This window comes from Colletotrichum chrysophilum (genome assembly GCF_026319265.1).
Source record: "Colletotrichum chrysophilum strain AFK26 chromosome Unknown scaffold_44, whole genome shotgun sequence".
Classification (NCBI taxonomy): Eukaryota; Fungi; Ascomycota; class Sordariomycetes; order Glomerellales; family Glomerellaceae; genus Colletotrichum; species Colletotrichum chrysophilum.
This window is the reverse complement of record NW_026517331.1, coordinates 243,451-259,428: the sequence shown is the minus strand read 5'-3', so window position 1 is coordinate 259,428 and position 15,978 is coordinate 243,451. Positions and strand designations below refer to the sequence as shown.

Sequence of the window (15,978 nt, the reverse complement as noted above, 5' to 3'; positions counted from 1 at the left end):
GTGTATTGATAGGGACTAGGTTCATCTGACGACACGTAGACTCATTCTTGGCCATGTTGACAAGCTCCGTGTCTGCCATTCATCTTCCGCCCGGTCCGATCAAACCCTTCAGACTGGTGACAGCATCGATTCGCTGGGGCGCATTGTCCTCTGAGCAGATACTACGACGCTGCGCCTCGGCCTTTGCTGGCTTCGACACTGTCATTGCCTGATAAACGGAAGAGGGCTCAGGCTCAGATATGTATCCCGCCGTATCCGCCTCGCCCCCTTCACTCGGATCGCCTGGGACGTGGCTCTCGGAAGCTTTCCTCGAGATTGCGGTACTTTCAATGGACGGAGCCGGCGCCCGCATGACAGGTGTTTGGGGCGGAGTTTGGAAGACGGAGCTTAGCTTACGAGTTAGCTTCTGTAGAAATCCAGGATCCGAATTGGAGACATCGGCAAAATGAGCAGAGCGAGACCTGTAGAGAACTTTGTCTGTCGAGCGGGGAGCAGCAGCTCCGACGGCCATTATGGAAGCTTCAGATACTCGACGACCAGGCTTTAATGTGGCGTCGTAAGTGCCTTCTCCAAATACACTCCGATTGAACAAACCAAAATTGTACCTCGTTGTCGGATCTGGTCGTGAATTGTTACTGTCAGTCGCGGGCACCGCACCGCCCGGTCTGGCGTCGACACCAAGGTGGTACAAGTCATCCGTTTCTTGCTCTTCTGGAATAGCGCCATACGGAGGGCTGTGCCATTCATGTGTGCCATGGCGTTTACTCAATGGATGAAATGAAGTAACATCCTGCTGATCATCGAGGCCATGATCAATGGATGATTTGCTATTCTCCTTCTGCAGGCTTGCCTCCCTAGGGATCTCCGAATGTCCCGAGGCGCCATCGGCGGCAGTGTCATTTGATGGCTTCAGGAACGTCTCTAAAAACCTCGATTTCAAAGTCTTGGATTCTGCCGGCTTATCATCTGAAGTCAAAACTTCCACCTGCTGTGGGTCCTCTTGATCGGCATCAGGAACCTTCGTGCCGTCCTCTTTGGCGTCGAGTTTGTTAAGATCAGGACCGGCAGAAGAGGAATCAACTTCGTGTGGGCTTGCATCAACCTCCTTGGTAATAGAATCATCGGGGTTGGACGCCTGCTTTAGATCTCCACGTTCAGCATCGTCAAGACCGCTTTGCTTCATGGGGAACTCGTCAGCTTGGTCTGCTCCAGGCAATGCTTCTTTGGAGTCCAGCTTGGATTCCACCGCGTCTGGCGTTTTGGCCTCGGTACCGCCGTTGTCGAGCTCCTGATTGATGGCGTATGAGCCCTTGGTGTCGACATCCTTTGTGGTCGAATTTTCTGCAAGAGGAGGATTGGTTGTTGGCTGATTGTCGATGGCGTAATCACTCAAGTCATCCATGTCGCAGTCAGAAATCTCGTGAAGTCGCGGTCCAGCTGCGGGAGTCTCGGCGGTACCTGGGACATCTCCAGCCGCATCATTCTTGGTGTTCTCCATTTTCTGAGCTGCCGCTTTGTTATCGTTCGGCTGTTCTTGATCACCTTGGGCTTTGGCCTTTGCTGCACTGCCGGCCTCGGCGGACGATTCGCCGTCTGGCTTTCCTGTTGGTCCATCTTTGGCGTCTCCTTGAGGCTCGTTCTCGGGCTTTGTATCATCGGCTGCCCATCGGATATCGGTGACATTGTCTTTGGATAGGATGGTGGTCATGGATACTTTAGATGACCTAACCCTGGCGCGTATTTGACCGTCAGATTGACTGCGGGCGAAGAAGGCGGTTTCGGGCAAGCTGATGGTGGTCGCCGGTTCCACCAGGTCGGAGACTTGTGGTCCAAAGGCATTCATGAGGCAGCTGGGCTTTCGGACAACCTGTCTAGGAACTTCGTCGCCTGGCTGCAGAACAACACCCTGATCTTTGTCGACGGGACCAACACCGTGCTTGCACATCTCGTGGACAACGATTTCGACCACGTCTTGGACTTCACCGTCGTTCAAGACGTACTGACAGGAGCCACGGTGGCATACAGAAGCTGTTTCGATGTCGTCGGCAGGTGTCTTTTGTGCAGTAGGTGCAGGTTGCGGGGAGGCTTCGGATGATCCCGTCTGACGTCGCGAGTTGCTTGAGAGGTGATTTCGCACTTTGCGCACAATATCATGCATGGAAATATGTGATTTGCCACGCGCCGTCAACCCTGGCCGCTTGGAGCTGCTGATGGAGCCTCCACCGTTGGTCGTGGATGATGGCGCCTTTGGGGCGGCCGACTTGCTGCGTGGCTGTTTGCTTGTCGAAATCGGCTGCGGAGTCTGACCGGGGCCCATGCTTGATAACGATTTGGTTGCTTCTTGAGGCCGAAGCCCAGGGTCTTTCTTTCCTGTGAGAGACCTATCAGCGACATGCATAGCAAGGAGTACTCTGTAAATCTTACCTTTTGCCGGATTATTCGCCAGGTTTTCAACGTCGAGAGTTTCACCGATGGCCTTGGGAACGTACTCTGGAGGAATGGCATTGCCGTTGGCATCCACGCTCATGCATCGGGAGGGTCGACGGATAGGAGGGGCTGCAGGCGGTGCCCAAGCAACATGACCGACGCCGCCGTCGCTGAGCAAAGTGCAGTTGGTGATGGACGTTGGCGGAGGTGGAATGACGGTGCGTTTCTTCCCAGAAGGCTTTCGTCTGGTTTCCGGAAAGATGACAGTCCCATCCTGGCAGTTTGGGACAAAGACGCCAGGGAGATGATGGGTGACGGCACCATTTTTGTCGACCGAGGTGCTTGGGGCTGCGGTCGGCTGGGCTGGCTGGGCCTTGCTTTGACCCGAATTGGACCAAAAAGACAGCATATTTTTGATGCAATAAGGAAATGCTGGACGAAATTCGGTTGATAAAGAGGCTGTAAGACGAGGTCTGGAGGGTCGATCAAAGGAGACGAGGATAGTGCTTCAACCTGGGCTGGAAGTCGGCTGAGGCAGAATAGGCTTGATACTTGGCAGACTTTGTCCATGGACGAGAATGAATGCAATGGAGAGTTTCACTTGCTAATCGACTCTGCCAAGACATGAGATGGCAGCACTTGCTGCTCTTGCTGGACGATGGAGGAAGTCGACTCCCATCGCGACTCCCGTTTGGTGACATTGTGGCTAAAAGGAAGCGGCAGCCGAGATTTGTCCCTGCAAATAAGGGAGAGAGAAAGTTTCGCTTGAAACTACCACGGAGAATTTTCTTTTCGTACATCGCAAGTCGCGGTATAAGGCTCAGTACCCGCCTGGCATCGAGATACCAAGTCGACGATGAGGTTTGGTGTTGTGGTGTTGCTGTCCAGGTGTAGTTTTCTCAGCCAAAGTCAATTGCTCGATCCGGTGGGGCTGATTTCCAGATTCGTCGCTGACATAATCAGCAGCAGGTGGCCAGTGCTGTGGCACAGTGCTGTCAGATACGCACGGCCCAAGATAAAAACACACCTCGACCAATTAAAATCCCTGCGCAACAAAGGGTTTTCCGTCTGGTCGAGCTCAGCTTATTCTTTTTTTGTTAGCTCCAAGACCATTCTCTTTGACGATCGACGGCCGACGACGCTCACCACAAAGCGTCTGGCGTCTCTTTCGCACCTTCTCTCCGCCGACAAACCGATAATACCTAATGTCGCCCCCCGCGAGTCCCTCCGATAACCCTGCTGGCCCTTCCGACACCAGCAGCGACTACACCCGATTGCACATCACCCCGTTCGACCAGGACCTCGTCAAGGTCATCATCCCCTCCTCAACCCTCCCGAAGGCCCGCAACATCTCCTATCACACCATCGAGACCTTCCCCGAGAAGCGCTACGGTTACGTCGAGCTGCCCGAGGCCGACGCCGAGAAGATCAAGAAGAGGCTGAACGGCGCCGTGCTGAAGGGTACCAAGATGAGGATAGAAAAGGCCCGTCCCGAGGAGAACTACCTCCCAGTGCCCGGCGAGGAGGACTCCGGCAAGAAGAAGAGGAAGAAGTCCAAGGAGCAGGAGGAGGGCACCAAGAAGAAGCGGAAGCGTGACCACAACCTCGTTGAAGGCGTCGAGCTGCGTGACCGCAAGGTCAAGCGCGGATGGACCGTCCCCGAGGAGGCCAAGATCCGGGAGAAGAAGAGCAAGAAGGAAAAGGGTGAGAAGAAGGACAAGAAGGATAAGACCAAAAAGCGCGAGGAGCGCTCCAAATACACCGACAGGGAGGAGTGTCTGCTGAAGACGAAGCTACCCGCGAAACTCCCGTCCACAAAACCGGCCGCCGACGGCGACGAGGAGGAGCCGGAGAAGAAGAAGCGCAAGAAGAAGTCCCGCGAGGTCGTCATCCACGAGTTCGAGAAAACGACCAAGTTCCCTACGTTCCTCAAGGCTACCAAGCCGGCCCCCGCGGAGGCGCTCACGACAGAATTTGTCGAGGGCAAGGGCTGGGTCGACGCCGAGGGCAACGTGATTGAGCCGGAGAAGATTAGGAAAACTGCGACTGCGCCTGTTCCCGAGTGCGAAGCCCCAAAGAAGAAGAAGAAGCCCGCCAAGGCCCCTACCCCTCCCCCACAGGACGACACGACGAGCAGCAGCGGAACGTCCTCTGACGAGGATACTTCATCAGACGAGAGTTCGGACGAGGAAGAGGAGGAAGCCAAGGCGAAACCGGTGACACCTGCAAAGAAAGCCCCCGAAGCGTCAAAGACCCCGCCTCAACCTGTCGACGACGACACCACGAGCAGTAGCGGGACTTCATCTGATGAGGACAGCTCGGACTCTGATGATGAGATGGAGGATGCAGACAAGATCACGGCACCAGCTGTAGTCGACAGCCCGCTCGCCGCCCTCAAGGCTGCCGACGCCTCTCGCCCCAGGTCATCCGGCTCCAACGTCAGCTTGACCATCAAGATACCCCCCACGACCCCTGCCAAGGTCCACCCCCTGGAAGCCCTCTACAAGCGTCCCAAGCCCGACAGCGACTCCACCCCTCAACCAGCCAAGGAAGCCCAGCCCTTCAGCTTCTTCGGCGGCGGCGACAACGACGATATTGAAGAAGACGACGCCGTGCCCGCAATGCCGCAGATGCCCATGACGCCCTTCACCGAGGAAGAGTTCGCCTGGCGCAACGTCAGGAGCGCCGCGCCTACCCCAGACACCGCGTTCCCCGGCCGCACGAAGCCGTTCTGGGCCATCGGCAACGAGCCCGACGAGGAAGAGGAGGACGACGAGGCGACGCAGCAGGAGATTGAGGCTACGCTTAATGCCGAGCAGAACGCCGTGGAAGGCGAGGGTGCCGGCAGCGGCGTGCCCCCCGGCGAGTTCCAGAAGTGGTTCTGGGAGAACAGGCGGAACCTGAACCAGTCGTGGATGAAGCGCCGCAAGACAGCGGCCAAGGAGAAGAGGCATCGGGACAACAAGTCCCGCGCGTCGAAAGCTGTGTAGTAGACCATTGTAATGAGACTATATCCGGCGTATATAAAAGTTGTTCGTTTCTGTTACTACATCATCGTGAATACGCCCTTCGCACGTCACCAGCCGCTGTTGAGTCTTGTCAGCTGCTTTTTGATGCCTCCTCGACAGCCTGGTTCGGAGAGTGGTCTTCCCCTTTCGAATCGCAGGTCTGCTTCGTCACCGCCTCAACTACGCCGCAATACTGGCTGCCCGAAAATTCCGGTCACATATTCAGGCGCATGATCTCCCTGAAATCAACCCTAGGGTACAAGCATGGCTCATACGGCCCATACGGCTGAGAGTAGCGATCTTTCTTGACATTCACCGCTGCCGCTGCCCTCTCTTTACGAGTCCGCGCCCTCTCATCTACCACCTTTTCATTCACACTTTCAACTTTCCCAGCATTCGCCGCTGCCACCGCCCTCTCTCTACGAGCCCGCGCCCTGTCACCCATCAGCAAAACCCACTCAAACACAACACATCCCATCAGTATCGCGAGCAGGTAGCAGAACCACCGACTCGGCACCTCGTGCCTCGCAGCCAGGTACGTTGCCCGGGCGGAGAGGGCGAGGAGTACTATTCCCTGCGGCAGCGCAGCGTCGGTGATGAAGCGGAGGGCCCTGTCCCCTATACCGGGATTCGAGTCCGGGAAGACGTGCAGGCTTGCTAGAAGGCGGTGAAGGTTCTGGGCGCGCTGGCGGCAGGGGATTGAGGGGCATGAGGTTTCGGTGAAGGTGTCGATGAGCTCGGCGCAGATGAGGAGGGTGGTGATGAAGAGTAATGCGCCTATTGTGAGTATCCCTAGATACTTGAGGCTAGTGAGGTTCGACATTGTCGGTGGAGATGGACTGGGATAGAGTCGGTTTGCTGCTCAACTAGATGGATAACGTTTTTTGTTTGTGAAGTTTTGAAGCAGAGATGATGTATCTGGAAGAAACGATTGGAAGCCCTAGAGTGTTTATTGTGTGCGATGACCGGAGGAATGACAATGCCATCAAGGTGGACAATACCGAGATGGTTAGAAACTCTTGCCCCGATGTACCGGAAGGTTTAAGCCATGTCCAATTACGGATCAATATAATGAATTCCGACAATCTAGCTTCCACTGACTCTAACGGGGCGTAGGTACGGTGCAATACTCTGGAGTCGATAGGCCATCGTAAACCGGGGTTGTCCCTCCTTAGCAGAGCCTCTAGCTGTCGAATCTCTTCTTCGCTTCGTCGTCACACCCTCCACAACACCATGCCCTCCATCATAATCCCCATCACCTGATACCTCTGATGGCTCCCAGCCTCCTAAGGGTCATCCATCACCCGCGGCGCCGAAGCATACCCCGCCTCGCCACCATCCTCCGCCGCCTCCCTGCCCATCCTCGCCTCTCGGCTACGCGCCGCCAGCATCAGCGCCCAGGGGCAAACCAGACACCCCACGAACAACGCGACCAGATACCAGAACCATCTATCCGGCTCCTCGTGTCTCGCACCCAAGGAAATGCCCCATACGATGATGGCAACGAGCATCAAGCCTACGGGTAGGGCGGCCGCGCCGATGAAGCGGACAGTGTCCTCCGACATACCCGGGTACGAGTCGGCGAAAAGGCATAGCCGCCGCGGTAGGTGAAGGCGACTTTGTAGTTGGCGGCCGCGGCGGATGAAGTTGTCGGAGTTGCTGACGAAGGCCTCGACGACCTCGGCCCAGACCCCGCCGATGGTGACGATGAGGGATATGACTGCTATGGCGGTCACCGTGAACTCAATAATCGATTCAAGTACAGGAAGGGTAATATCCATTGTTGCAGATTTCATGGTCTTGGTGGTTTGGCTCTGGGTAATTTCAAAATTTTCTCCTTTATCTTTTCTCAATAGGGGGTGGAATAAAATATGACGAGCTGTGGGATACCAGAACTCGAAATCCTCTTTTTGTGCAATCTCGATCATCGGAAGGTGTGTGATCAAGGTCCTTTTTCCCTTCCAGCCTTTCTTCGTAGTTTGCCGCTGGTGGGCACTCCTTCCTGGCTGCTGAATGACTCTGACGGAGAAATATGTAAGGGCCAGGATGACGCGATCAAGGTAAGCCAGGCAGAGCGGTAGTATTCCCCAACAGAATGGTAACTTTCAGCAACGAGCCGTTTTGAAACGACCATGAACCATCGAAATATTGAAAGATGAAGGGCGGCGGCCATCACAGGGCGAGGGATTCTCGGCTCAAACGGCTGACCTTCTAAGGCCAATCGGTGTGAATGTCTGGCGCCGAATGGAAATGTCTCTCCACGAGACATTTCCGCCGAAGGTTCGCGCAAGAATGTTGTCAGAGGGGCGACGGTATCTGGTCCTCAGGCTGTTTCAAGGAAAATCCCAAGACAATGTAGCATACCTTTGTAATCCGCTCGATATGGCTTGAAGCACGAGTCAACAACGAAGGTCAGAGCTCATAAATACCAAGAACTTGTAATACGAAGGGTGGTAGTGATACGAAAAAGCGTTACAACCCTCTTCGCGTAGTCTGACTAGTTGATATTACTCCGAGTCCGGGAGGTAGACGCGATTGAGGCTCAAAAAGTCGAAAGCAGAAGCCTAGTTTAGCTTAGTCTTTAAGTACGTAAATGGTGTGTGCTATAGTCGATCTAAGTCCTCAGATCTTGGCGTCTCGTCCAAGACCAGTCTGTCCAATAGCAAACTCCTTCCTCTCATCCGCAGACAACCTCGTCTCGGCCAACTCTCCCTGAGAACCCTCCTCAACGGTGGCAAGCTTGTCCGTCTCGATGGGCACGTGGTCGCGGACGACGAGCCACGTAGGATACACAGCAAGACCCAGAAGGATCGTGTTGATGGCCAGCGGCACCCGACCTCCATGCCACTTCCTCGTGTTCAACCCAAACGCCACAGCCTGCGCAAAACTCTCCTGTCCTCTCAGTACACCAGAGAATCTAGCAAGCTCAGAGATGTTGTCCGTCTTGGTCGCCAGCAGGTAGTATAGCCAGTTCTGCAACGCCTGTCTCGCAAAGTCCCACAGCAGCAAAACGAAGAAGCCCTCGGTGAACCCCTTGTCCTCCCAGTCGTATGCCGGCGGGTTGGCAGTGTACTTCTCCTGGATAACCCATCCGTACACCCATGCGATGATGTGCCAGACGACGACGTAGTAGAATCCAATGTTGATCCTCTTCTTGACGCTGAAGCCCTTGTAGTCTAGCAGAGTGCTGATAAGCTGGCTGGACAAGAGCGTGCCGAAGTTGCTCACAAAGCCGATGAGCGCTCTTGCTCTGACACCAAAGTAGTATGACTGGAAGTTGCCGCTGTACTGGTTAAAGTACGCCGCCCAGAATATCGGTAGCAGCAGCAGCACATCCTTCCTCTTCGAGATGCGGAACAGCTCCCTGAACTCGGCCGAGAAGGACTTTTCCGCCTTGATGATGACCTTGCTCCCGTCGGTACGCTGCACCTTTTCAGGCGGCGAGAGGGCCAGGGCCAGGGGTACACTCAGGCACTGCAGCGCGATGAAGACGAGGTAAGTCTCGTATCCAACCTTGCCCTTCTTCTTCGCACCAGCGTCATTATTGAGCGCCAACACGATGGCACCGCCTACCAGAGGCCCCCCTGTGCGAAACCAAAGCCAGATATTCATGTATTTGCCTCTCTTCGCCGGTTCCGGGTAGCCCAAGGCTACTGCACCTTCACTGGCCCAAAAAAGTCCGGCACTGACACCGCATGCCGCGGCACCGACAAGCACGAACCAGACGTTACCGAAACGGTTGTTGCAGTACAGACCGGCGGAGTAAAGAGGGTATCCCACGGCGCCGAGAAGGAGAGTGCGGGCAAGGCCGATGCGGTTGGCGATGGGACCACCGAAGAGGCAGAGGAAGCCCATGAGGCCGAACACCAGGGCGTTGGCGGCATTGACGAGGAATGGTTCCTGAGCGCCGCCTGCGCCGAGAGCATTCATCGCGTTCCAGAGGCCGGGGGCCATGAAACCTATTTGGCACTGTTAAAATCATGTTGCACTCAGGAGTGACAGGGAGACACACCGACACCACCAATAACGAAGGCGTTGAACAGCGTTGAGTGGTACCAGACACGCTTTACCGGCTCAGACGCCGGAGCGTGGTCCCGGACCTCCGAGACCGGAGTCTTGGTCGGTTCTTCAGCCATCGTTGATTTTAGGCTTGAGTCGTGATGAAGTCGTTGCGTCGTGAGCCGCAACGTCCAGTGGGATCAGCCAACCTTATATCGGATAAAGTCTGCCTCGGCTCACATCGTGATTATTCCCGTTGTAAACCGCTGCTGAAAAAAAAGCTCTTTCTCCAAATCTTCTCGCGTGGAATGACTCCTCATATTGGTGCAAAATGACGAATATGCTAGTGCAACGTTGGAAGTGCCGTTGAATCCACCCGACAGCGAGAATCTTGGCCCCCATTGGACCTCCGAGTGGAGGCCGTCGATCCATACCCCGGGAAGATGTCCGTATTCGGTAGGTTTTTTCTGACAGAACCACATTCACGGGAACCATCTTCTTGGCACGATGGAAGTTGACCGATGTTTGGTTTCGTGGGGTTGGTTGATGGTGCGGATGGGAAAGCTTCGCCTGGGAATGGCATCATGAAAGACCTAGCTCAGTAGCATAAGATAAACGAAATTTTCTGTCTTGGCAATTCTAGAGACCAAAGTCCTAGAGCTTTGCCTTAATTTGCTTCTTCTGCTCATCTCTCTCCTTCAACTGCCTCCACCACTTCTGCTTCAAGGCCAACACCCCGAATCCCAACAGCCCCCACTCATCCTCCCACGCAGGCAACTCATACCCATCGGTCCCCTCCGCAGGCGGCCCAGCCACGTCCTTCAAAAAGTCGAAATACTCTTTGAAGTCAGGCTTGATCTCGTGAAATTGCGATGTAGGCCCCTTGTACTGCAGCCGCTTCACCTCCCACTCGTCCTGCTCCCGGGGTGACGGCAGGCCCCCGCCGCGGTTGGCGAAGTACCGCGCCACGGCGACGGCCTGGTACTCGTACACCCGGAACGAGATGGCGGCCTTGACCTGTCCGACCACCGTAAGTGAGGGGTCGGCGATGTTGAACACGTGCTGGTAGAAACCCGACAGCCGGCCGCTGGGAGTGACGGGGTCCGGGATGAGGAAGGGGTATGAGAGGCGGTACCCCGTGCCGAAGTGGACCTTTTCGATGCCGTCTACTTCCGTGCCGTCTTTGAAGGTGACCTTGACGAGTTTATCTGCCCCGACGGACAATTTCGTGATTTCTGGTTTGAGAACGACGTTGGGCAGCTCCCAAGCGTCCTTGAGAATCTCGTTGTACCCGCGCTGAGCAACGTAGAGAGGACCTGAGACGATGTTATGAATTTCCGAAATGGTGTCTGAGGCTGAGACGTTGCCGCCAACAACCACGACTTTCTGTGGTGGTGATTAGATGATGACTCCGACGTTTAAATTGACACGGTTGGACTCACCCTGTCGAAGTAGTCTTCCGGAGAGCGGTACGCCTTCGAGTGCTCAAATCTCTCAGGTAACGCAGCAAATGTCTCCTTAAGACCTGCAATGTTCGGGACGTACGGCACACCGTAGTGTCCAGTCGCAACGATTACAGCATCAAACTCATCCTGCCACCAGTAGTCCCTCTTCTGGCCCTTGAGATAGTACTGCGTTTTCCTAAGCGTCAGCCTCCACTTCTTCCCGATTTTCTCAACTCGCTCAACGTGGGTGTTGAGGGTGATAAGATGATTGAATGGCTCGGCAATCTCTTCCAGGTACCCGGCGACCTTGTCCCAAGGATGCGTCGGATTCGCCTTTCCGAAGCGGTTGATGGACGTTGATGAATGTACGGAGGGGAAAGGCTTGTAAGTAAAAGCCATGACTTGTGAGCCGACGTTGCTGTCCAGGGAAGGGTAGATGCCCGTTTTGGCAGTTAAATTTTCAGACGCTGGGAGGAGCGATTGTGGAAACTTTGAAGGAAGGTTCCTGGTTGGTTGACTTGAGTGTGGTGAGAAAGGCTCTGGCTTCTCGTCGTAGATCCTGAGCGGCATGTCAGTCATCTATGCATGCGCATTCGCCGAGGATGACCTACCATGTCCCTCCGATCTTCTCTCTTCTGTCGAATAATTGGATCCTGTCAAACGCCTTCTCTTCACTCAGCGCCTTCACAGCTGATATGCCGGATGGACCAGCCCCAATGATGGCTACACTTGAATATCTGGGCGCCATTTTGCACTCAATTGGCATTTGTGAGATGTCTCGTAAGTTCTCAAACAGATACGAACCGAATATGTCGCTTCCTTTTGGCTCTACGAAGATTCTCGGCGTGTCTTATATCGTAAGCCTGTTGACGAATAGGTCCCGCATATGACGTGCTTCGCGGAACGCGAGACGCAGTAGCCTGCAGTTCCACCCCGAAGCTTGGTTCTTCTCTGAGGTCAATTGCTCTGCAAATTGCGAATCAAGGAGATAAGCTGAGTATGTGGCCAATTATGTTGCAATTGAATCGCATATTATTCAGCTCAAATGCGGGACGGTCCGCTTCATGGGGACGGTGTAGCTTGCGGCTTCCACTGACAGGGGTCAAAATGATCCAGAACGATGGTACAAATCCATTGAGATATCATCCATCTCGGTCACAAACGATTTTCCGACGCAGTTGCTAGAATGTCCGTCAGGTTGACACGAAGTCCATGATCTTGTACCACACTTTATCTCCATCATCAGCCGTGTCACTGCTGAACAGCTTGCCGCAAGGACTGCGTTGTGTTGTCTCGGAAGGCTTGTACAGCCCGTCGTCCGTGTCGATAAGAGTCCGAACGATTTCCCGACTGAGGTCGGGATGTCCTTGGAAAGTAATGATGCCCTTCTCCTTACTACATGAGATCTCACATCTCCCTGCTAACGCTGTGAAGTCTGGGGCAAGTCGTGATATGTAGCGCTTGTGGTACTTTTGCAACAACTGACAATCATCTTCAGCTAAGGTTTGGTCTAAAGGTTCGGAGATCATGCTTACCAAAATTTCCTTTCCGAATAGCTTCTTGCCTTCTGGCGTCAGGTTAATCTCTTCAACTGCAATCTTCACAATCCGTTATCAGCTCCACATACGGCGTTGTCTGTAGCAGTAAGACGTACCCTAGGCCCCTCTGCAAGAACATCCAAGACCCCGCCGAAGGCATAGTGAACCGCTTGATGTCCCCAGCAAAATGCAATAAGCCTAGTGTCAGGGAGTGCGCCTGCATCGCGGATCAAATCAAGCACGCGCAACGCCCATTCAGGCTTCTCCTCCTCAAGCAGGTTCACGGTTCCTCCCGTCAAAACGAACAGGTCGTAGTCTTTGGCTGGGGGCAGGGTCTCGCCATGAGCTGCGCGATAGTGATCAACTTGAGCGTGGGGAATGCTGCGACGGACGAAGTTCGCCGTAGCATCGATCGTCATCTGGCCCCAAGGCTTAGTAGTCGAGAAGTCTTGGATGATGGCGGCCTTGTAGGGCTTCGAGGCTCCGTTCGCCTGGGTCATGCTGCTTGTACGCACCGTTTAGGAGGTGGCGATGTGTAGTTGATAAAAAATGCCAAAGGTGCCCATTGAAAAGGCCTGGATGCCTTTCGGATGCCTTTCTTGCCCCAAAATTTCTATGAAGATAAACCCGAGGCCATGTTATCATTCTTTCCTAGCATGTATCCTACAGTAGGAACGGCTCGGCGTAAGTGGATTTTAGACGGCCGGGATCTGGGGCCGGTCGGAGTATTGTCCGACAGCCCGGATATGTATCCACAAGGGAGGTCTTGTCGGCCTCCAGTCCGACAACAAACCCAGCTGTCACCATAACGCCTCGATGTGTTTCTCGCATATGCTGTGTGACTGTGATGGGACCGCGGTGCATGAACATGCAACTCAATGCATGGCAGAGAACTGCATGACCGCGCAAGTTGAAGGAAGCCAATCACGGGTAAATGAGACCGCGAGGAGATACAAAGAGCGCGAGGTTGGACAATCAATGTTCCAATATGTCACTGTGAGAGCCAGGTTCCCCGCAAGGTGATATGATACTACCAAGACCTGCAGATTATCTGCTCCCACCCCCGTGTATTCCACCACCCAATGAACAGGTGGACCGAGCCTGTGCCGGGTATCTGGAAAACATGTCCATCACTTGGCTGATCATAAAGGCAAGCCTCAATGTCGTTGTTCCTTCTGTTTCTACGGTTCGGGCAGGAGCCGACGGTGCATTTGCTTCCGATATTGAGCGGGCGTTGTATCATCACCCAGATATCCCTTGCTGCAGACCCATGGGAAGACATGACAGAAACCCATGTCACTTGGAAGACAGGCGTAGAGGTTTCTGGATATATCAAGTAGATCTCGGTATCTGTCTAAATGTTTACACGAGTTCCGTCACATTGACTTTTCGACGGTATCATATCTTCTCACATCCTTTCCTTCGACAACGGTGAGCCCGCGGCAATGTCTCCCACCGATCTCGAGGGCATGAAGCCCGAGGCAAATACGCCTGAAACCGATGTTCAGAGCATATCCAAGGGTGCTGTCGAGGTCGGTCACACGGACATTGGCTACGACTACTATCTCGAATCCCAAGCCATGGATCCGGCACGTAGAGACGCCATCGCCAAGCAGGTTCTGAGAAAGATTGACTTCATTTTGTTGCCCTCGGTATACACCTTCCTCCACCAGGACCACCATCGTAGAAGGCAGAAGCTGATCTGAATTCCTGCAGATGTGTCTCATCTACCTCATGTCTTTCCTCGACAAGCAGACCCTCAACTATGCGAATGCCTATGGCCTCCAGGCCGATCTCGGTCTCGAAGGGCGGGACTATTCCTGGGTGGCCTCGATCACCAACATCGGCTATCTCTTATTCTCCTACCCATCGAGCTGGTGTCTCCAGCGTTTTCCGATCGGAAAGTTCGTCTCGATCATGCTTCTGTGTTGGGGCACATTGCTAGTCGCCACCGTCGGCGCCAAGAACTTTGCTGGTATCATGGCGCTTCGCTTCCTTCTTGGCGGGCTAGAGGCTTGCATTGGCCCGGCATGGATGCTTGTCACATCCATGTTCTGGACTCGGGACGAGCAGCCGTTGAGAATGTGTATCTGGCTAGGCTGCAACGGTATCTCGTTGATGCTTGGCTCGGGGATTTCCTGGGGACTTGGCACGACGACACATACCGCCTTGGCCCCTTGGCAGCTCATCTTTCTGGTATGGACCCTTTCATCGTTTACTTCAACCTCAAAGGTCCATAATAACAGGCTATGATCAGGTCATTGGAGTGATTACTCTCTTTATCGGAGGGATTGCACTTTTCCTATTCCCGTCAAGCCCGGTTGACTTCAAACTCTTCACCCACGAGGAGCGGGTGGTCTCCGTTTGGCGAGTAGCCGACAATCATACGGGCATCAAGCACAGCCAATTCCTACCTTACCAGATGAAGGAAGCTTTCTTGGAGCCTCGCGTATGGTGTGTTGCTTTACAGCAAATCTCCATTGGCATCATCAATGGCAGCCTCACGAACTTCACCAGCGCCCTTCTCAAAGGCTTTGGATACAACTCCATCGAGACATTGAAATGGCAACTGCCCAGCGGGGCATTTCAACTTGTCCCAACTGTCATCCTCGGCTATCTTGCTTCGCGTTACAGGAACATTACCGTTCTCATGAGCGTACTTGCGGGTGTTCCGTCTATCGCAGGAATCATTGGCATCGCGCTCATTCCCCTCGAGCGTCCTCTGGCACTTACCGCATGCTGCTGGCTTCTTGGAGTAATTGGCGCTGCGATCATTCTGAATTGGTCCATTGTCGCGGCTAACTTTGCCGGCCACACGAAGCGCATGACGGTCAATGGGGTAAACTTCATCTGCTATGCTGCGGGGAACATCATCGGCCCTTTCATGTTTGATCCCGAAGAGGCTCCGCGATATATGTCTGCCATAAAAGCGCTTTGTGGCATGTATTCTAGTTGCATGTTTTTCACGGCATGTATCGGCGGCTTGATGTGGTGGGAAAACAGAAAGCGCGACGCGCGGCTTGCTGAAATGACAGGGGGCGAGCACGTCAACGCGGGGCATGGCGATACCGAGGTGAACGAGGTTGGCTTCACGGACCGCACCGATAAGGAGAATCCTCATTTCAGATACAAGCTCTGAGATTAGAATTGGGCTTGGAGGCCCATTCAGCCATTTTCAGCAGACTTGAGCTTTCATACACCGGGATTACTTCAATCAATGAATGCAAGGCCAATATATCAATTGCTCTAAATTCCATCTTCAACTTTGTCCTCCGAGATGCTGTTTGAGATGAACACCCCAGTCAACGGACGAGGTTGGTCGGCTACAACGGCCTGAACCCCGCCTCCCCGGCTTATCCTCCGCTTATCATCCCGGATCCAACCCTATCATCCGACCTACCAAAGAGGACATCATGCATGCAGCTCGACGGCGCACATCAATGGAACGTGACAATCAACTCCCCGCATAGTGCTGTCTACCCATCGTCTCATTATCTTTTCCGGGGCGGTAATCTTTGTCCCGATAGCTTGTGCCCTCCTTGCCGCCTCTCTGATCTTATC

At 54.1% G+C, this 15,978-nt stretch overlaps 7 protein-coding genes across 7 annotated transcripts; 2 read left to right on the top strand and 5 right to left on the bottom strand.

Moving 5' to 3' along the window:
* Nucleotides 1-79: 79 nt before the first annotated feature.
* COL26b_006173 (uncharacterized protein) lies at nucleotides 80-2,527 on the bottom strand (the record flags this gene model as incomplete). The annotated part of the gene is made up of 5 exons (XM_053178997.1): nucleotides 80-186; nucleotides 397-461; nucleotides 595-618; nucleotides 729-2,370; nucleotides 2,425-2,527. 5 exons carry the CDS (start codon nucleotides 2,525-2,527, stop codon nucleotides 80-82), a joined length of 1,941 nt encoding a protein of 646 aa, XP_053037123.1.
* A 1,105-nt stretch (nucleotides 2,528-3,632) lies between these two features.
* Nucleotides 3,633-5,417, top strand: COL26b_006172 (uncharacterized protein; the record flags this gene model as incomplete). The annotated part of the gene is made up of 1 exon (XM_053178996.1): nucleotides 3,633-5,417. One exon carries the CDS (start codon nucleotides 3,633-3,635, stop codon nucleotides 5,415-5,417), a length of 1,785 nt encoding a protein of 594 aa, XP_053037122.1.
* Nucleotides 5,418-6,721: 1,304 nt separating this feature from the next.
* COL26b_006171 (uncharacterized protein) lies at nucleotides 6,722-7,216 on the bottom strand (the record flags this gene model as incomplete). The annotated part of the gene is made up of 1 exon (XM_053178995.1): nucleotides 6,722-7,216. One exon carries the CDS (start codon nucleotides 7,214-7,216, stop codon nucleotides 6,722-6,724), a length of 495 nt encoding a protein of 164 aa, XP_053037121.1.
* Nucleotides 7,217-8,057: 841 nt separating this feature from the next.
* On the bottom strand, nucleotides 8,058-9,571 carry COL26b_006170 (uncharacterized protein; the record flags this gene model as incomplete). The annotated part of the gene is made up of 2 exons (XM_053178994.1): nucleotides 8,058-9,394; nucleotides 9,448-9,571. The coding sequence occupies 2 exons, from the start codon at nucleotides 9,569-9,571 to the stop codon at nucleotides 8,058-8,060; spliced, it is 1,461 nt and encodes a 486-aa protein (XP_053037120.1).
* A 517-nt stretch (nucleotides 9,572-10,088) lies between these two features.
* Nucleotides 10,089-11,278, bottom strand: COL26b_006169 (uncharacterized protein; the record flags this gene model as incomplete). Its single annotated transcript, XM_053178993.1, has 2 exons — nucleotides 10,089-10,820; nucleotides 10,877-11,278. 2 exons carry the CDS (start codon nucleotides 11,276-11,278, stop codon nucleotides 10,089-10,091), a joined length of 1,134 nt encoding a protein of 377 aa, XP_053037119.1.
* Nucleotides 11,279-12,072: 794 nt separating this feature from the next.
* On the bottom strand, nucleotides 12,073-12,917 carry COL26b_006168 (uncharacterized protein; the record flags this gene model as incomplete). Its single annotated transcript, XM_053178992.1, has 3 exons — nucleotides 12,073-12,360; nucleotides 12,415-12,477; nucleotides 12,534-12,917. 3 exons carry the CDS (start codon nucleotides 12,915-12,917, stop codon nucleotides 12,073-12,075), a joined length of 735 nt encoding a protein of 244 aa, XP_053037118.1.
* A 945-nt stretch (nucleotides 12,918-13,862) lies between these two features.
* Nucleotides 13,863-15,556, top strand: COL26b_006167 (uncharacterized protein; the record flags this gene model as incomplete). Its single annotated transcript, XM_053178991.1, has 3 exons — nucleotides 13,863-14,069; nucleotides 14,134-14,613; nucleotides 14,675-15,556. The coding sequence occupies 3 exons, from the start codon at nucleotides 13,863-13,865 to the stop codon at nucleotides 15,554-15,556; spliced, it is 1,569 nt and encodes a 522-aa protein (XP_053037117.1).
* Between the last annotated feature and the right edge of the window lie 422 nt (nucleotides 15,557-15,978).